Source organism: Emydura macquarii, unplaced genomic scaffold (genome assembly GCF_026122565.2).
Source record: "Emydura macquarii macquarii isolate MOO-44397 ecotype Brisbane River unplaced genomic scaffold, CSIRO-AGI_Emac_v2 contig_2924, whole genome shotgun sequence".
Lineage (NCBI taxonomy): Eukaryota > Metazoa > Chordata > Testudines > Chelidae > Emydura > Emydura macquarii.
In genome coordinates, this window is record NW_027133061.1 from 5,262,812 (window position 1) to 5,281,100 (window position 18,289).

The 18,289-nt window shown below is 49.4% G+C and overlaps 1 protein-coding gene across 2 annotated transcripts in view; it reads right to left on the bottom strand.

Moving 5' to 3' along the window:
- Positions 1 to 274: 274 nt before the first annotated feature.
- KCNJ10 (potassium inwardly rectifying channel subfamily J member 10) overlaps positions 275 to 18,289 on the bottom strand; it is a 36,568-nt gene continuing 18,553 nt past the window's right edge. Inside the window, exons 1-2 of one of the 2 annotated variants that reach the window (XM_067569668.1) lie at positions 1,653 to 1,676; positions 275 to 1,411 (exon numbers count right to left, since the gene is read on the bottom strand). In XM_067569668.1, the coding sequence (XP_067425769.1) occupies positions 275 to 1,411; positions 1,653 to 1,676 (1,161 nt within the window). Of the gene's footprint in view, positions 1,412 to 1,652; positions 1,677 to 18,289 lie in introns of those variants that run through there. The other variant, XM_067569670.1, reaches the window with a different exon arrangement.

The window sequence follows — 18,289 nt, forward strand, 5'->3', positions numbered from 1 at the left end:
GACCCGACGAGAGGAGGAATGACATTTTCGGGGGGAACTAACGTTGCCATCCTCCGGTGTGTTCCTAAAGAGAGCGGACGACTGGAGTTGCCCTGTGAGACATGGAAGGAAAGGAGAAGGGGAAAAAAAAAGAATGAAAGGGTGGACAGGGAGAAAAATGAAAGAAAGAAAGAAAAGGGAGGGAGGCTAAAGAAAGAGAGACCAGGGAAAAAGCCAGCTAAAAAGAGGCTGAAGTGATTCTCCTTTGAGCTCAGTGTGGCATGCAGGGGGGGAATCAGACGTTGCTGATGCGGACGCTCAGGGGGCTGCCCTCCCGCTCTGATTTATCCCGGAAAGACTCCTCCAGCTTCAGCTTCTCGGGGTCCCCAAACCGCCCCGTCTCGTGGACGCAGCACAGGGGCGACACCTTGACCACATGGTCGAACAGGCTGAAGTCGGCCACGTACTTGCCACTGGCCGAGAGGGAGATGACCGGGGTGAACTCGTAGCCCCACAGGATCTCCTCGGGCAGGTAGGAGGTGCGTACCTGGCAGGTGGCACTGGTCGACTCCACCGTGCCGCTCAGGATCACCACCAGCTCATAGTCTCCTTCGCCTGTGCGCAGGGCTGTGTCTCGCAAGGGACTGGAGTCATCCACCACATGGTAAAAGGTGAGGGGCAGGATGAGGAAGGGGCTGTCAGAGGACGTGTCCACCTGGAAGTCTACGTTGACCTGGTTGAGCCGGATGCATTCCCCTTCCTTGGTGAGGTAGGTGTGCAGCAGTTTGCCGGTCACCTGGCAGCCAATCAGCAGGCTCTTGCGCATGTTGGCCACCCGGATCATCAGGCAGGTCTTCCCGTTGTGCGGGGCCACCACCGCGTTCTGGCTGAACTTGATGGTCTCGGCTCTCTTCTTGGGACGGGCGATCTTGGCCAGGAAAGTGCCGGTGATGAAGATCTCCATGATGGTGGTGAGGACCAGCTGGGTGATGAGCAGCACAATGGCCAAGGGGCATTCCTCGCTGATGTAGCGGAAGCCATAGCCAATGGTGGTCTGGGACTCCAGGGAGAAGAGGAACGCTCCAGTCAGTGTGTGCACCTGCATGACACATGGGGTGTGGTTGGCCGGGGGGTTGAATTCCAGCAGGTCCCCATGCAACAAAGCCACCAGGTACCAGAACACCCCGAAGATGAACCAGGTGCCGGCAAAGGTGGCAGAGAAGAGCAACAGCTTGTAGCGCCACTGCATGTCAATGAAGGTGGTCCACAGGTCCTTGAGATAGAGGAACCGCTTGTCAGCGATGTGCTCCATCCTCACGTTGCTCCGGCCATCCTTGGTCATCACGCGCCGCTTGCGCAGGCCAGAGCTGATCAGGGGGCGGCTGTCAGTCTGGGTGGTCTGGCTGTAGTACACCTTGGTGGAGGAAGTCATCTGGAAGAGAGGGCAAAAGGGATGGGACGTGGTTAGGAGCCACCTCAGGGTGGGCTGAGATCAGACACGGACATGGACAGCGGCTGGATGAGCTAGAGAGATAGACAGACAGACAGCTTTTATGAGGATTGCTGTAGTGGATAATGTATTACTAAGTAATTTATTATTGAAACTAACTAATGTTTGCCACTTTAGCCAACTGTGTGGATGGAGACAAGGGGCGGGATCTATTCACTGTTACCACTAGGAGTGTTAAATGTTTCATTCTATGATCACTCTGCGATTTCTGTTATTGAGATCCTTTCCTCTGCCTCCCGCTAGGTTTAATTCCTAGTCTATTTTCTCCTACAAATTTTCTTTGTTGCTACTATAAGATCTGCTCCACTGTGCTAGCAACAAAGGGAGACATGAGGTCCCGAGACGCTTTGATGGCGAGTTACCTAGGCCTCTTCCTGGACAGGGATTTAAAAAATGCCACCTGTTTAGCTTGTCAAAAAGAAGAGTGAGACGTGACTTGATGGCTGCCTATAAGGTATCTTCACAGGGAGAAAATCTCAGGTACTAAAGGACTCTTTAAGCTAGCAAACCATAACCAGAGCCAACATGGTGAGCCAGACACATTCAAATTCGAAATAATGCATGTTTGTAACAGTGAAGGTCATTAAGCCCTGGAACAAGAGCAGTGATGGGCTCTCCATCTCTTGAGGACTTCAGATGGTGCCTTTCTGGATGATATGCATTAGCCAAACACAAGTTACTGGGCTCAGTTCAGGAGCAACTGGGTGAAATGTAAGGACTGTGATATACAGGCAGTCACAGTAGGTGATCGAATGGCCCCTTAAACTCTCCACGAACGGCTAGGAAAAAAATCAGGTGGTTCTCATGTCATAATAATAGACACTCCAAACGGCCTTTCCCCATTTTTCCCAGAAGGTGTCACTCTAACCTAGCCAGAGCACAGGGACCGTGATACGTGGCTTTGCTGTTATATGCTAACTAGGTAAACAACGAGAGTTCTGTAGCACTTTAAAGACTAACAAATTTAATTTCTGCAGGCATAAGCTTTCGTGGGCTGTAACCCACTTCGTCGGATGTAAGGAATAGAAATCAGATTGGGGGTATATATATACATATCCAAGGGGAGTAACAACAATGGGGAAGGTGGATGACCTTGAAATCATCTGCAAACTTGACACAATCAAACTGGGTCTGAATCCGGACTTGGGATGGTTCTCTCATTACAAGAAGTAATTGTCACTGGTCACACATTCTCACCTCCTAATCAATGGTTGTGAATAGGCCTCAACTACTCTCACTGAATGGACTTTGCTTTCATCCACCAGTGACTCCGGGCAGCTGTCTTCACTACAGGGTCTAGGCACCTTACACCGACTAATGGGCTTTATATTCCCAACACTAGGGGACGTGTCATCCCATTTTACAGACGGACAGAGCGGAGTAAGTGACTAGCCTCAACCACTTGGTAATCTACAGCTGAGGCAGGAATTTAACCCAGGTCTCTTGAGCCCCGGTTCAATTCCCAGTTCATTAAACCAGGCTGCCTGCCCTTTGGGAGGCCCCCGGAAGGGTGAACACACTATGGAGCTGATCCAAAGCCCATTGAAGTCAATACGTTTTTTGCAAGGCAATTAAACAACCCCCACGAGGATCAGCAGAGGGTCATTTGGCAGCCCTGGCCTGCAGGTATCAGTTAGGGTTCGTTGTGATCAGCTGGCAGGTGTGCAGGGGCATGCACAGGAATTTAAAGTTGACCCCTTTTGGTGGGGCACGTTAAACATGCACAGAGGAGGCAGCGGCTCCCCCTGGCACCAGCACTCTCCCTGTCCCTGCAGCCCGGGGAGGGAGGAAGCTGAGGTGAGGGGTGGCGGCTGAGGAAACAGGTGGGACTCCAGAAGCAGAGAAATAGACGCAGCAGGCTGCAGCTGTAGGGCTGGGGAGAGGAGGAGCTCAGCTGGCAGCCACCCGCCCTGCTGCGTCTTTCCTCCCTGGACTGCAGGGACACAGGGAGATTTGGGGGGCAGGGGGGGTTATGTGCCCCTGCTTGCTCCCCCCTTGTGCACATCCCTGAAAGTGTGAAAAATTGGGATGGGGGTGGGGAGTAATAGGCACCTATATAAGACCAAGCCCTGAATATTGGGACTGTCCCCATAAAATCAGGGCATCTGGTCACCCTAGTTAGGAAGTTGCATCTGCATGATGACCCCCAGGACTAGCATTTTGGTGGGGCCTCACAAATCTTGCAGCCCACAAGTGTCAGCCACCAAAAGAAGGTGGCTCATGCTCCCAGAGAGGTGTGAAGTCATCAGCACTTCCAGGACCTATTCACCACTTAAGCACGAGCAGTTTAAGTGGTAATTAAGCGACTCTGCATAGGGTGAATTTCCTCTCCCTCCTCCCCCCCTCCCGGGGAGCATGCTCAAGCAAAAGTCTGCAGCTTTACAACCCATCCGTCCCAAAGACTGGTGAGTCCAGTGCAGAACCCAGACCCTGCCTTTTTCCATGCTGAATTTTGCACACTCCGAAGTCCCCCATGGAAATTTGTCAGGGGATTTTCGTTGCAGGAAAAGCAGGTACTTGGCTGTGAAGTGCTGACAGATTCCCAGCCGCAGCTTGATGCCATTTTGCTGGCACGGAAATTTGCAGTGAAATGAAAATGTTTTGCTTTTTTCTCTCACCCCCACCTCCGCTAATCTACATAAATGTTCATTTCCTGCTGGTGGGGAGAATTGTTTGCAAAACTCTAGTCCATCAGTGTCCAGTTTTGTGGACTATCCAGCGGTTCTGCCAGCTACGGAAATCCACATGACCACTTGTAATTGACAGGATCACTGGGATCTATGTAAATTGCAAGACCTGGGTGATCAGTGGAAGCGACCAAAGGAAGGATGGATGTAATGTGATATAAAGGCAGTTCCATCCCTACTATTATTCCGTAGAACTAAGTGGGTTACACTAGGGATTTAATCTGGCTCCTTGAACTTTTCACCCTGAAGTTCAAACCCAAGTTTCTGGACAATTATAAGCCAGTCATTAAACTGATTTAACGTCCACACAAGGGTTTAAACTCGAACAGTTTTGAAACTAGAGCTTGGTTTGGAGATGATTTTTTTCCCCCTATGAACATTTCAGGTTTTCACTGAAAAGCAAAAACCTAACAAACAAAACCAAACCACCCTGCAATTTTTTCTGTTTTCGGCCATGGAATACTGAAAATTTTCATTTTTTTTCTATGGAAACCAGAATATTTTGGTCAAAAATGAAGATTTGCCCCCAAAATATGTTTTTGACTAATTCCCCACTTAAAAAAAATTAGAACCCAAATTAGTGAATCCAGCGCAGCTTTCTGTGTCTAGAGAAGGTCCTGTGGTCCTTCATTCAGACTAAAATCAGGGCACTGGGCAACCTGGTGCTGGGTGGTGGGGGGAGAAACTAAATCTCTGCGTTTCTTGCACCTTCCCCAGAAATAGCTGGCTTTGACCACTGCCAGAGACGGGATACCAGGCTAGATGGGCCATGTGTCTAATCTGATCTGTCCTCCACGTCACCCAAACAACGCTTCCCTTAGGTGACTGCTTTTCCTGCTTTCGTGTCTTTCTCCAGCTCAGCGCATCTTCCTTTGAATAAACAAGGGCTGCTCGGTGATTGATGCGGGTGAAATGCTTCTGCACGGGGCCGGAGTGACAGCGCTGGAGACCCCCCATAAGGAGCTGGGACAGTGGCAGGGAAAGCTCCCTATGCAGTGCCTGGTCTAAGGGTGTTATTTACCCTGGAGGTGATATTGCCTGGAACCCAGCCAGGCCGGGGGCCCATATGACATCGCACTCCCTGCCCTGAATTGCTACCAAATCGAGCCTCAGTCCGTGCTGGACAGATCCCCCTGGAGCAGAGAGGAGAGCTCAGTCCCAGTGACCCAGTCAGTCCTGAGGCCGCCAACAGCAGGGCTCAGACGTTCTGGTGTTGGGCACCACCAGGACTTAGCGTGTGCAGCCAGCCTAGTGCCTACAGCCAGAGGCAGTGCCGGGCGGTGAAGCAGGGATCAGAGGCAGGACAAGGAAGCAGGGTCTGTAGAAGCAGTAGCTGGTGTTCCACCTAGCTACAAAAAATGCCTGGATCCTCCCCAGGCTTAAATAGCATGTCTGAGCCAGTCAGGAATCAGGGAAGTCCTGTCAACTGGCCCCTCTGTGGGTGGCATGTCCTGTTGTGTGTGGGTCCCTGAGGCTTATGACCTGCCGAGTGTTTCCGGGGAATCTACAGCCCATGTTCTAGACTCTGTGCGTCTCACGCGTAGGGGGACGGAGCCAGTTAGTGCCGTTGTGACCACAGTTTAATCACGAGGGAAGGGAATCAAGACGCATTTCACTGAAGCCACCAGTCTGTCATAAACATTGACGCGTTCGTCAAAAGTGGCTGCTAACGCTGGGTGCTTCTGTTTCATGGGGGAAGTCAGACACCCCAAATCAACAGACACTTTTGAAAATGGACTCCCCCGTCATCCTCAGCTGGATTTGCTGATGATGCCATGCCCAAGCTCCCATCAACCCAAAGAAACTTGGACAAAGTGTTCTGTCTCAGTCTGATGGATAGATTGCCCATCACTAGCTCAGACATCAGCAGAGAAACCACTGAGGATGATGTTCTTTCTCTTGTGAAGGGAAAGGTACCACAAGGTACGGTGTCGGATCAAAAGAATCCTCAGTTTACACACTATGTGTCACATCAACATGAATTATCTGTGAACCATGGTTGCATCTTATGGGGAAAGTGAGTGATCATTTCGAAATCAGTTGAATCTCAGACTATAGAAGCCTTCACAAAGGTCATTTTGGCATTGTACGGAGGAAGGCCATAGCCTGGGGTCATGTCTGGTGGCCGAGGATTGACAAAGTTAATGAGAGGAAGGCAAATGCTGTCTTATGTGCCAGCGAATTCAGCATGATCATGGCCCAGCCCGTCTACACCCCTGGTTGTGGCCTCAGCCGCCCAGGACATGTATTCATGCGGACTTTGACGGCCCGTTAGCAAGTTATATGTTCTTGGTTGTAGTTGATGCCTATTGGAAATGGCCAGAAGTTTTCAGGATGACTTCTACTACTGCTACCAAGACCACAGGGCATCTTTGTACCTTGTTTAGCCAATCTGGTTTGCCATTACAGTTGGACAATGGACAATGAACCTCGATTATTTTCTGAAGAATTTCAGAGGTACGCTCTGCTCGATCCATCCTGCTACAAATGGACTAGCGGAACGCTTTGTACAGAGACTCAAGTATTCCTTAAAAGCCAACAAGTCTATTTTGAGTCAGCAGAAATTGGACAATTTCTTGTTCGTCTGCAGGAGCACGCCACATGCTACTCTCCTGGAGTCACCTGCAACTCTTTTCTTGAAGCAATCTTGAGAGTGACTATGCCCACATGCCTGAAAGGGGGGGACACCCATCTGCCCCCCGCTTGCCTCGGTGTGGCTGGAGAGCCCCATCAAAGATCAAGTCTTCCCATTCCGTAGACTGGGGTGGGATGGGACGCAAATGCGTGAAGGGAGAGAGCGAGGATGGAAAGTGAAAATCCAGCAAGAGGAGGAGAGGGGCCCTACCATGTTAAAACATAAGAACAGCCAGACTGGGTCAGACCAATGGTCCAGCTAACCAAGTATCCTGTCTTCTGACAGTGGCCCATGCCAGGTGCTCCAGAGGGAATGAACAGAACAGGCAATCATCAAGTGATTCATTCCCTGTCGCCCATTCCCAGCTTCTGGCAAACAGAGGCTAGGGACACTTCAGAGCATGGTTTTGCATCCCAGCCCATCCTGGCTGATAGCCATTGATGGACCTACCCTCCATGAACGTATCTAGTTCTTTTTAGAACTCTGTTATCGTCTTGGCCCTTGTAACATTCTCTGGCAACGAGTTCCACAGGTTGACTGTGCGTTGTGGGAAGGAATAACTTCCTTTTGTTCATTTTAAACCTGCTGCCTATTCATTTCATTTGGTGACCCCTAGTTCTTGTGTTATGGGAAGGAGTAAATAACACTTCTGTATTGACTTTCTCCACACCAGCCATGATTTTATAGATCTCTATCATATTTTAGTCATCTCTTTTCCAAGCTGAAAAGTCCCAGTCTTATTAATCTCTCCTCATGTGGAAGCTGTTCCATACCCTTAATCATTTTAGTTGCCCTTCTATGCACCTTTTCCAAATCCCATATATCTTTTTTGAGATGGGGTGACCAGACCTGCATGCAGTATTTAAGATGTGGGCGTGCCATGGATGTATAAAGAGGCAATTTGATATTTTCTGTCTTATTCCATCCCTGTTCTAATGGTTCCCAATGTTTTGTTAGCTTTTTTGACTGCCGCTGCACATTTTCAGAGAACTATCCACAATGATTCCAAGATCTCTTTCTTGAGTGGTAGCAGCTAATTTAGACCCCATCATTTTATATGTACAGTTGGGATTATGTTTTCTAATGTGCATTAATTTGCATTTATCAACATTGAATCTCATTTGCCATTTTGTTGACCAGTCACCCAGTTTTGTGAGATTCCTTGGTAACTCTTCACAGTCTGCTTTGGACTTAGCTATCTTGAGTAGTTTTGTATCATCTACAAATTTTGACACTTCACCATTTACCCCTTTTCCAGATCATTTATGAATATGCTGAACAGCACTGGTGCCATCACAGACCCTTGGAGGACACCACAATTTACCTCTCTCCATTCTGAAAACTGACCATTTATTCCTACCCTTTGTTTCCTATCCTTTAACCAGTTACTGATCTAGGAGAGGACCTTCCTTCTTATCCCATGACAGCTTACTTTTCTTAAGAGCCTTTGGTGAGGGATCTTGTCAAAGGCTTTTTGAAAATCTAAGTACACTATATCCACTCGATCACCCTTGTCCACACGCTTGTTGACCCTCTCAAAGAATTCTAGTAGATTGGTAAGGCATGATTTCCCTTTACAAAAACCATGTTGACTCGTCCCCAGCAAATTGTGTTCATCTGTGTGTCTGATAATTCTGTTCTTTGCTATAGTTTCAACCAATGTGCCTGGAACTGAAGTTAGGGGTACTGGCCTGTAATTGCTGGGATTGCCTCTGGAGTCTTTTATAAAAATTGGCATGACATTAGCTATCCTCCAGTCATCTGGTACAGAAGCTGATTTAAATGATAGATTACATACCATAGTTGGTAGTTCTGCAATTTTATATTTGAGCTCCTTCAGAACTCTTGGGTGAACACCATCTGGTCCTGGTGGCTTATTACTGGTTAATTTATCAATTTGTTCCAAAACCTCCTTTACTGATACCTCAATCTGGGACAGTTCCTCAGATTTGTCACCTTGTTACATAAGGGCCCAAGAGCTGGGTTTTCTCTTCCCTTGCTAATCCCCCTCTTTGGAGATAAATGGAACCAGTCAGACAGAGACAAAACCTGCCAGGGAAGAAAGCGATGTGTGTTTCTGAGTGTTTCTGAGCCACGGCCAGGGCCCCCTCCCTTGCTTCTCCCAGCCCCGGCCGAGCTCCTTCCCTGCAAACAGAAAAGAAGCTGGGAGGGAACAAGAAAGGCCCTTTTCATTTTTGCGTCAAGGTTTGGAAACTTGTCCTGGAAGCGAAGAGCTTGGCTGCCCTCCTCCCCATCAATGTCACATGGCCCCCACGCCTGCCTTTCTTGATTGATTGAATTTTCCGGTGGCTGGTGAAAGGGGCGGCGGCAGCATGGAGTTGGGGACCAGAAAGTCCAGGAAGTGTCTTTCTGTGCATCCACCCTATTCACCTGATCACCCACCACCTCTCTCCTGTCAGGCTGTTTGTGCATCTGTCCATCTCTCCGTCTGCTAGAAAGAGGGCAGAACGTTCCTTGCCCGTCATATGCCTGCGGTTGGCACCACAGGGTTCCGCTCCTCAGGCCTGGCCAGGAGAAGCGGTGCCAAGTGCTAGGGGTCAGGCTGGTATGAGGCTAAATCTCCCTTTGTTATAATTCAGATGGGATGCAGTGTTGAGATAGATCTCAGGGTGAGGGACGCTAGGTTGCATTTTGGGTCCCTTTTGTCAGACTTGGCCTCATCTTTGAGCGAGTCATCAAAAATAGCCACTCTCCCCAAAGGATGACATCTCTTTCCTTTTGAGTGTCCCCTCAAATTACTAATGCAGCTGACCAAGAAAGAAAGAGAGAGGCTGGAGCATTGATTGGCTGGCCAGGCCCCAGGGAAGCCCTGTGTTAATATTCACACAAAGGGTTAGGCTATATTCCCTGCCTCCGCTGTCTGATCCTGCCAGACACCTCTCTCGCCCCCTCACCAAAAAAGAGTGCTGACAAGCAGACGTCCTTTATTTTTGGCCTTCGAGGTGGATCAGATTGCACCCACAGTGACAGATTTTTAAAAAAATATCTCCCTCCCAAGCCCCTCTTCCAGTATTGCTAGCTCTTGTGATCTTATTGTGAGCCCTTGCTGGTGGATTCTTTGTACCTTAAAGTCTTTAAACCATGATTTGAGGACTTCAATAACTCAGTCATAGGTTAGAGGTTTATCACAGGAGTGGGTGGGTGAGGTTCTGTGGCCTGCATTGTGCAGGAGGTCAGACTAGATGATCATAATGGTCCCTTCTGACCTTAGAGTTTATGAGTCTATAATATTTGCGGATTTTCCTTAAAGGACCAACTCCTGGAGCCATGGGATTATACGCCTCCAGGCTGAACAGAAAAACTGGGAAATGTGAGCTCTGAAGACCCCACTATTTATTAGCACCTGCTTTTTTAACCCAACCTTGGGGTTTCTGAGGGGGCCAGCTCATGATTTTTGAATGCTTGGAGCGGGCAGTGCATGATTTACAGAAGTTACGTTACCCCACAGGCTTCTGCACAGCACCTAATGAATTAGCGAAGTGTCATCCCTGGTTTATAGATTGGGAAGATGTGGCACAGAGAAAAGAAGCAACATGGCCAAAGTCACCCTCAGTCAGCAACACAGGAGGGACTTGAACACAGGTTGCCCATGTTGCAGACCTGGACCCCTAACCACTATACCCTCCTTCCTCCTACCACACTGCTTCAGACCCATCTCTCTCTGCTGTGCTCTCACACTCCTCTGTGGCCCTGATTCTTAGGTCCAACCAAGCTGTGCCCAGCACAGAACCCCAGGCTGGGGAGCAGATTTACAGTTTGTCCCTGGTCCCGCTGCAACACAAATTGCCGCTGTCTCAGGGCTGCTCTAACCTCTGCAGCCCCAAGGGGCCAGTCCAGCAACCAGGACTAGCCAAAGTGCCATGGAGCTTTAGCCGCATCCCCTCTCCTCTAGCCATGCCTCCCTCCTTCGGAGGCTGTGAGCTGCTGGAGCCACAGAGGAATCAACACAAACACACCCTTGGCCGCACACACTCCTCTGGGACAAGGGCTGGTTGTGGCAGAAGGGTGGATGTTTGTGTAGGAGCCTCCTGTTAAAATACTTGCAGCAAATCACATGACAGGAGTGGCCCCGGGCTCTCCAACAGCTGGGCACTTTATACTCTTGCCCACAGCGCCTCCTGCTGGGAGAGACCGGGACTGGAGCACCCAGGAACTCCCCCCACAGCCAGCACTCCTGCCCCACTCCCCACACGCCCCCTGCTGGAGAGACTGGGGCTGGAGTAACCCAGAGCGCTCCCCCATGGCCAGCGCTCCTGCCCCATTCCCTACAATGCTCTTGCTGGGTCAGACCATGACTGGAGTAGCTGGGAGCTCCCAACAGTAACTGCTCCCCTAAAGTAGCATTGCTCTGATCTTTGGCAGCTGGCCCTCACGTCAAGAAAATGAAAGCAACTGTTACCCCCTGCGCCCTGGCATATGCTTTTGAAGGCTTATACCTCTTAATGCATACATCTGCTGTCCCTTTGCACTGCTAGGCCTCTTCACACACCTCCATCCCCCCCAACAAACACACAAAGAGAAATGTTGGCGTGCATCATGCTCCGGTCTCCACTCTGGTTTCTCACCCAGCATACAGTGGAAGAGTTAAAAATGCTGACATTTAAAGCTCCCTCAAGGGCCCCTGAGTCTGCCGCGCCCATAGAGATTCATGGGGTAACTCTCACCTTGGAGGGATTGTTTCAGGCTCTCTGCAAACTCAAGCAAGCGCCTGTGCGCAGATTACGCTCAGCTCCCATTTTTAAGGGGTTCTTCACAACCACAGCCGTGAGATACTTGGCTTGTTCCTTGTTTAAATGGATGCTGAGACACTGGAGGGCAATCTAGAGGCTTGTCTGAGCCCACCAGAGGGTGGGGGGGATGTCACCCATCACACTTCAGGTAACACAGTCCCACAGGTGACCTTGGATCAGCCGGAGCTGTGCTCCCCTCCCCAGCAGCAGCCTCTGTTCCACCCGCCATCATTCATTCATCCTCCAAAAGCGCCCTGTGAAAAATCTGAGCGGACAATCTGCCTCCGTGGTGAATAGCTGGCAGCTCTGGTTCCAGGTATTGTAACCTCACTCCTGGGACCTTCTCCAAGCAATTTTCTGGAAGGGCCTCAGAGCTTTTAGAGTCACAAAAGGTGAGTGTGTGCGCTGAGCAGTAGGGGCCCATCTCCGGTAGTCCTTGGGGGCTTGGAGGGCCGGGGAACAGCCGCGCCTGCATCCGAAACGTAGGGGGGCAAGAGACGACTGCGTCGCAGAACTGAGGCTGCAAGTCGGATGGTAGAGACGCTTGCAAAGAAGGGGGCTGGGTGACCTTAGGGTTAAGGAACCGTCCTGAGAAATAGAAGATCTTGGCTCAACTCCCAGCTCCACTGTATCTTCCCTTGGCAAGTCACTATGCGTATGTCTACGCAGCAACGAGACACCTGCGGCTGTCCTGTGCCAGCAGACGAGGGCTCGTGGGGCTCGGGCTGTGGGGCTATTTCAGGGCTGTGTAGACTTCCAGGATCAAGCTGGAGCCCAAGAGCTGGGACTCTCCCGCCTCGCAGGGCCCTAGAGCCTGGGCTCCCGCCTGAGCCTGGAAGTCTACACAGCAGTGAAACAGCCCCGTGAGCCCAACGCGGCTGGCACAGACCAGCCGCGAGCGTCTAGTGGCTGTGTAGACGTACCCTTGATGCTTCCGTTGCTTGCTGTAAAAATGGGGCTAAAAGCCCTTCTCTTGTTTTAGATGATAAACTCTTTGAAGGCACAAGGGGCCCCGGCTTGTGGTTTGAATAACAAAGGAAATAAAAAGCAACTTTTTGTGGCACCAAATCTCAGGTGCTGTGTAAAATTGGCTTTCACCGCATGTTATTCCCTGTCTGAGCCTCGGGTGAATTAATATTGTAAAAGATACTGCCCCTGATTCTCATTGACACCAAGTGAGTGTGAACAGCCCTAGGTGCAAGCAGTAGCACTAGAGGTTTGTGCCAAGAGCTCCAACTCCTGGAGCAATGAGGTGGTGTCAGAATTACAGCTTTCATTCAAAAAAATGTGTTTCTAGCCCTTGTGGCTGCAAAGAAAAACTTGAAACCCTGAACCAAGTGTAACTGACACAGGGGAATCTGCCTGAGTCTGCAGAGAGCCTACGCCCATTGCTCTGAGAGGGTGCCTGACGCTGAAAGGCAGTGCCTTGGCAAACCAGCAAGGAGGCGCCCCCGGCAGCGCTTTCGGTTCTCTTGCCAAATGTCCCTTGGCCTGGCTGGAAACGGGATGGTGACTGCTAAACACTGTGACCATTTCGGTGGCTTCAGATCTGAGCCGTTTTCAGAGGAATTCCCCTGCTATATTTTTCATTTTATCGACGTTTTGATGAAAATAATTTGGGCCGTTTTCCCGTTTACCAAAAACCCCAAATGGTTTTGATTGAAATGCCTGTAAAAAATGGAAAATTTAGATTTTTCAGTTAAAACACCCCCAAACCCACTTTTTGCATGAAAAATGGGGAGTGGCTCTAAATGGTTCTCACATCAGTGTGGCTCCACCAGGGGGAGCTCAAGTGGAGACAGGTGGCATTTGATTCTGAGCCAGCTCTGAGCAGCAAAGAGTTAAGAGCACAAAACCCTGACCCATACCTGCTGCAGTATCTCCCATTTCACTTGGTACCGCATGACATTTTGATTAAAAAACTAGAAAGCTATAAAATGCACATGGCCCACATTAAGGGAATTAAAAACTGGCTAACTAATAGATCTCAAAATCTAATTGTAAATGGGGACTCATCATCAAGCAGGTTTGTTTCCAATGGGTTCCTGCAGGAATCAGTTCTTGGCCCTACAGTATTTAACAGTTTTATTAATGACCCGGAAGAAAACATAAAATCGTCACTGATAAAAGTTTGCAGATGACACAAAAGCTGGGGGACTGGTAAAAAATGACGAGGACAGATCACTGATATAGAGCGATCTGGATCGCTTGGTAAACTGAAGGCAAGTAAATAATGTGCATTTTAATATGGCTAAATGTAAACGTATACATCTAGGAACAAAGAACGCAGGCCATATTTACAGGGTGGGAGACTCTATCATAGGACGCAGTGACTCTGAAAAAAGATTAGGAGGTCATGGGGAACAATCAGCTGAACATGAGCTCGCAGTGCGACGCTGAGCCAAAAGGGCTAATGCGATTCTGAGCTGCAGAAACAGGGGAATCTCAGGTAGGAGCAGAGAGGTTATTTTACTTCTGCATTCGGCACTGGTGCAACCTCTGCTGGAATCCTGTATCCAGGTCTGGTGTCCACAAGTCAAGAAGGATGTTGATAAACTCGAGAGGGTTCAGAGAAAAGCCCTGGGAATGGTTAAAGGAATAGAAAACAAGGAGCTCAATCTATGTAGCTTAGCAAAGAGAAAGTCAAGGGGTGACTTGATCACAGTCTGGAAGTACCTACATGGGGGACAAATATTTAATCATGGGCTCTTCAATCTAGCAGAGAAACGTACAATATGATCCATTCATACAATATGAAGCTCGACAAAGTCAGACTGGAAATAAGGTGTAAACTTTTAGCAGTGAGAGTAATTAACCACTGGAACAACTTACGAAGGGGTCGTGGTAGATTCTCCATCACTGACCATTTTTAAATCAAGCTTGGATGTTTTTCTAACAGATCTGCTCTAGGCATTACTTTGGGCAAGTTCTCTGGCCTGTGTTGTCCAGGAGGTCAGACAGATGAGCACAGAGTGGTCCCTTCTGGTCTTGGAATCTATGAATCTCCCCCCTCCAGTCCAAATGAAAAACTTTTATAACACCCTGACTGCCCAAAACACCAAGCTCACAACCTTGCTGACTTCCTTTGTTCAATCGCTCTTTCCTAAGCACTGATTTGGTCTAGGTGGCTGTGTGGATAATGTCAGCGTTCAAAGAGTTAAATCACAAAAACTCACACACACACCCTCTAAGAATGGCACTGAGCCACACACACCCCTGTAATGGCATTCAGCATGCTTGCCTGCAGTTTAACATCCCAGTGCTCCTGGCAGTATCTTAATGGTCCATTGTTCCACTAAATCTATGAGAATAAAACCCTAAAGAGATAAAAGCTAATGGGAGGGTGCAGGCGCAGGGAGCGGGGAGGAGGGTATCTGATTGTTACTGAGAGGCACACAAAGCTGCCTCTTAAACACATTCACACGAGGAACATTTTTATTTATTACTGTGTAGATAGCATTTTGACTCCAGTTATTTTTGCTACTAGGGAGGTGCTTGGTTGGAGGGTTTAGGGGAACGGGGAACATAGGAATCCAATGGTTCTGAGAGGAAATTATTAAACAGATTGATCTTCTGACAAAATGCTAGCTTCCTGCCATCTCCTGACCCGCTTACTTAATGATCCCGGGAAGGATCTGCATTCTAAACAGAACAACAAATTAATTTCTCTTTTTAATTGTTAACAGCTAGACTCTGTGTTGGAAAACTGTGACTCCTCCTCTGGAATTGTGGCATAATAAAATATGGACTGTCCTTGTAATGGAAAGGCTTTCACACCAAGAACCTGCACAAGAGACGCTCCAAAGAGAGGACAGGTATTTAGAAATTTGGTCCTCCTTTCTAGCGTTCTCAGAGGAGGAGGGTTCCCCAGCTAGCAAACCAGAATCTAGCCAGGTTCTTTGAATATTAACTTGATCCTGAATAAGTAACATAGGATGTAGGGTGTTAATGTTTTATTGTAACTTTGGCTTAATAAAAAGCTTCAACAAAAGCAAAAACAAACAAACAAAACACAAGTTCGTGGAAACGAAAGATGGAAAAAGTCCCGGTGGTTTCCAGCTAGACGCACCCCTCTCCTACTCTGCCGCCCCATACCTCACGGGCAGGGCAGGATCATTCCTTAAGGCCTTGTCTACACACTCAAGTTGTACTGATTTAACTGTGCTGGACTAGATAAAGCAGAGCAACACTCAGAAGGGCTGGCTGACACCAAAAAATGAGATAGACCCAGCTCCATCACTCAGGGGTGTGAAAAATCGTTTTTTGTGTGTGTGGTTTTTTTTTTTTTTTTTAATGGCCAGATTTGAAAACGAAACACCATTTCAAAATGAAAACTCAAAATGGGACAGCTTGACTTTTTCAGAAATATTCTTGTTTTGTTTCTTTCAGCCCCTCCCACCTGCCCATTGTGCCGTGGCTACGCTTCTGTCCTTTGCACACCAGCTTTGCTCAGAGCTAACGCAGGTATGTTCGCCCCAGCTGGAAATTACACCTCCAGTGCAGACGGACCCTGTGAAATGAAGATAATCGCACTAGCTTCTCTCACGGAGGGGGTGGGACTGAAGGTTGTGAGCTGCTCAGATATTATGCTATGGGGCTGTGTAAGAACCATAGAAAGATCTGGGTCCTCGCCCCTCCTGCTGCCACCGGGGCAATGGGAGAGGAAGGGCAAGGGACCGGGGGTTAGTGTCTATGCTGGAGGCTGTGATGGGAATGTGAGCTTTGGCGCAGAGACTGCTATGGCAGCACACACATATTCCCGAAGCTTCCAGCACGCCAGGCTACTCTACAAGGTGAAACACAAGCATCTGCCCTTGGAGAGAGCTCTAGAGCGCACCGGGTTCTGTGCCTGGCGCTGCCAGCTCCAAGGATCATTTTATTACTTCAATCTCCAGCTCCTGGAGTCATGGGAAGGTGTGAGAATCTCAGCTTCCATTTAAAAATAGAAGGAAGGTTCTAGATACCTTGCTTGCAGGGAGAAGCTTGAGAATGTGACCCAGGTCAGAAAGGTCAGAAACCAGGAGGCAAAGAACGTTTATAAATTGGTAAAATCTCATTTTTGGGGGGACACGGCTCATGATTTGCAAGTGCTCAGGGTTGGTGATACTGTATTCCCCACTCTGCCACTGACTCCCGTGTGACCCTGGGCAACTCACTTTGCTTCCCTACGCCCATTTCCCCTCCTGCCTTTTGTCTGTTTAGCCTGTGAGCTTGTTGGGCCAGGACTGTCTGTGTCTCTGCAGCGTCCAGCACAAGGATGGCCTGAGCTGAGCTGGGGCAGGGACTGTCGCTCACTCTGAGTCTGAGCAGCGGCCAACCTTGATCTCCACTAGGGCCTGTATGTGCTAGTGTCATAATAGAGGGGGTGATAGAGCTGTACCGAGACCCACTGAGTCATTTCCCACAGGTCATGGAGACCCTTAGGGGTAGCCCCTGGCTAGTGCCCTGTACTGTTCAGTCCCCAGACAGAGTGCAGAGGCTCCGGCACGCAACAGCCGTGCTTGGAATGACGCACGGCTCTTTGCTGTATCACGGGCAGCATTAGCTCTAACCTCCCGTCCAGGAATTTGCAAATAGTGGTGTCAATAATTGACAGGGAAAACAGGGAGAGAAGCAGGCTGGTGTGGCGCAGAGAGAAACTGGGGTCTGAAATGAGATCAGTGAGACCTTGTTAGAACGGGCGCTCACTCTATGCCTGCTTGGAAGGGATCTAGTGGGGTAGAACAGGGGGGCTGGGATTTAGGATCCCAGGGTTTTATTTCCAGCTATGGAAGGGGAATGGGTTCTAGTGGCTAGAGCAGGACCCCAGGTTCTGTTCCTGGTTCTGGGAAGGGAGTATGATGTAGTGGTTAGAGTAAAGCATGTGGAGTCAGAACTCCAGGTTCTATTCATACCTAGTGGTTAGAGTAGGGGGGATGCACATCAGGATCCAGCGTTCCAGTGTTGGCTCTGGGAAGAGATGTGGTCTAGTGGTTAGAGCAGCCGGCCAGGTGCCCGGACTCCTGGGTTCTGGTCCTGACTCACTATTCTGCCTTAGGCAAGTGACTTCCCCTTTCTGCACCTTTTCCACATGAACTCTGGTGTTTATGTCATGGTACAAATCTACATCCCCTGTCTTTAAGCTCATAAACTGCCATGGGGTCCTGCCCTGGCGGGGTCTGTGGAAGTGCAAATTATTACTCATGGGAGCTATAGACTCTGGGACTGGCCCATAATCAGGGATGCAAGAGTGGGAGCGGGCAAGGAGCTAGCTGGCGTCAGGGAGTGGTGCCCCCTGCACCTTGCTAAAAGTGGCAGAGCTGCTGCGCTGCCCCCTCTGAGCAGGGATCACGAGGGGTGGCACAGCCCAGCTGTAAAGCCAGCCCAGTAAACTGGCTCGTTAGCAGTGGCGCGGAGGCCTCTGAAGTGACTGAGCTCGGTCAGTGTCCTTCAGTTTTGGCTTACCCCCAAAATGTCTGTGTCTGGGGTGAAATCGAAGGGGGCGAGGCCCCAGTGAAAATGATGTGCTGGGACTCCAAATGTCTCTCGAAGGCCTGGGAGGGGATCATGCCCTGGCGTCGGTTCCTTGCCAGTAAAACCATCGCTCGTGTTATATGTATAATAGTCAGGGATGGGGCAAAGCCACCTGGGCAGGAAGGAAGGTTATTGTCTGCACCAATGAGTAGAGCTAATCAAATTTGCAGATGACACCAAACTGGGAGGGGTCGCAAGGAGTTTGGAGGACAGG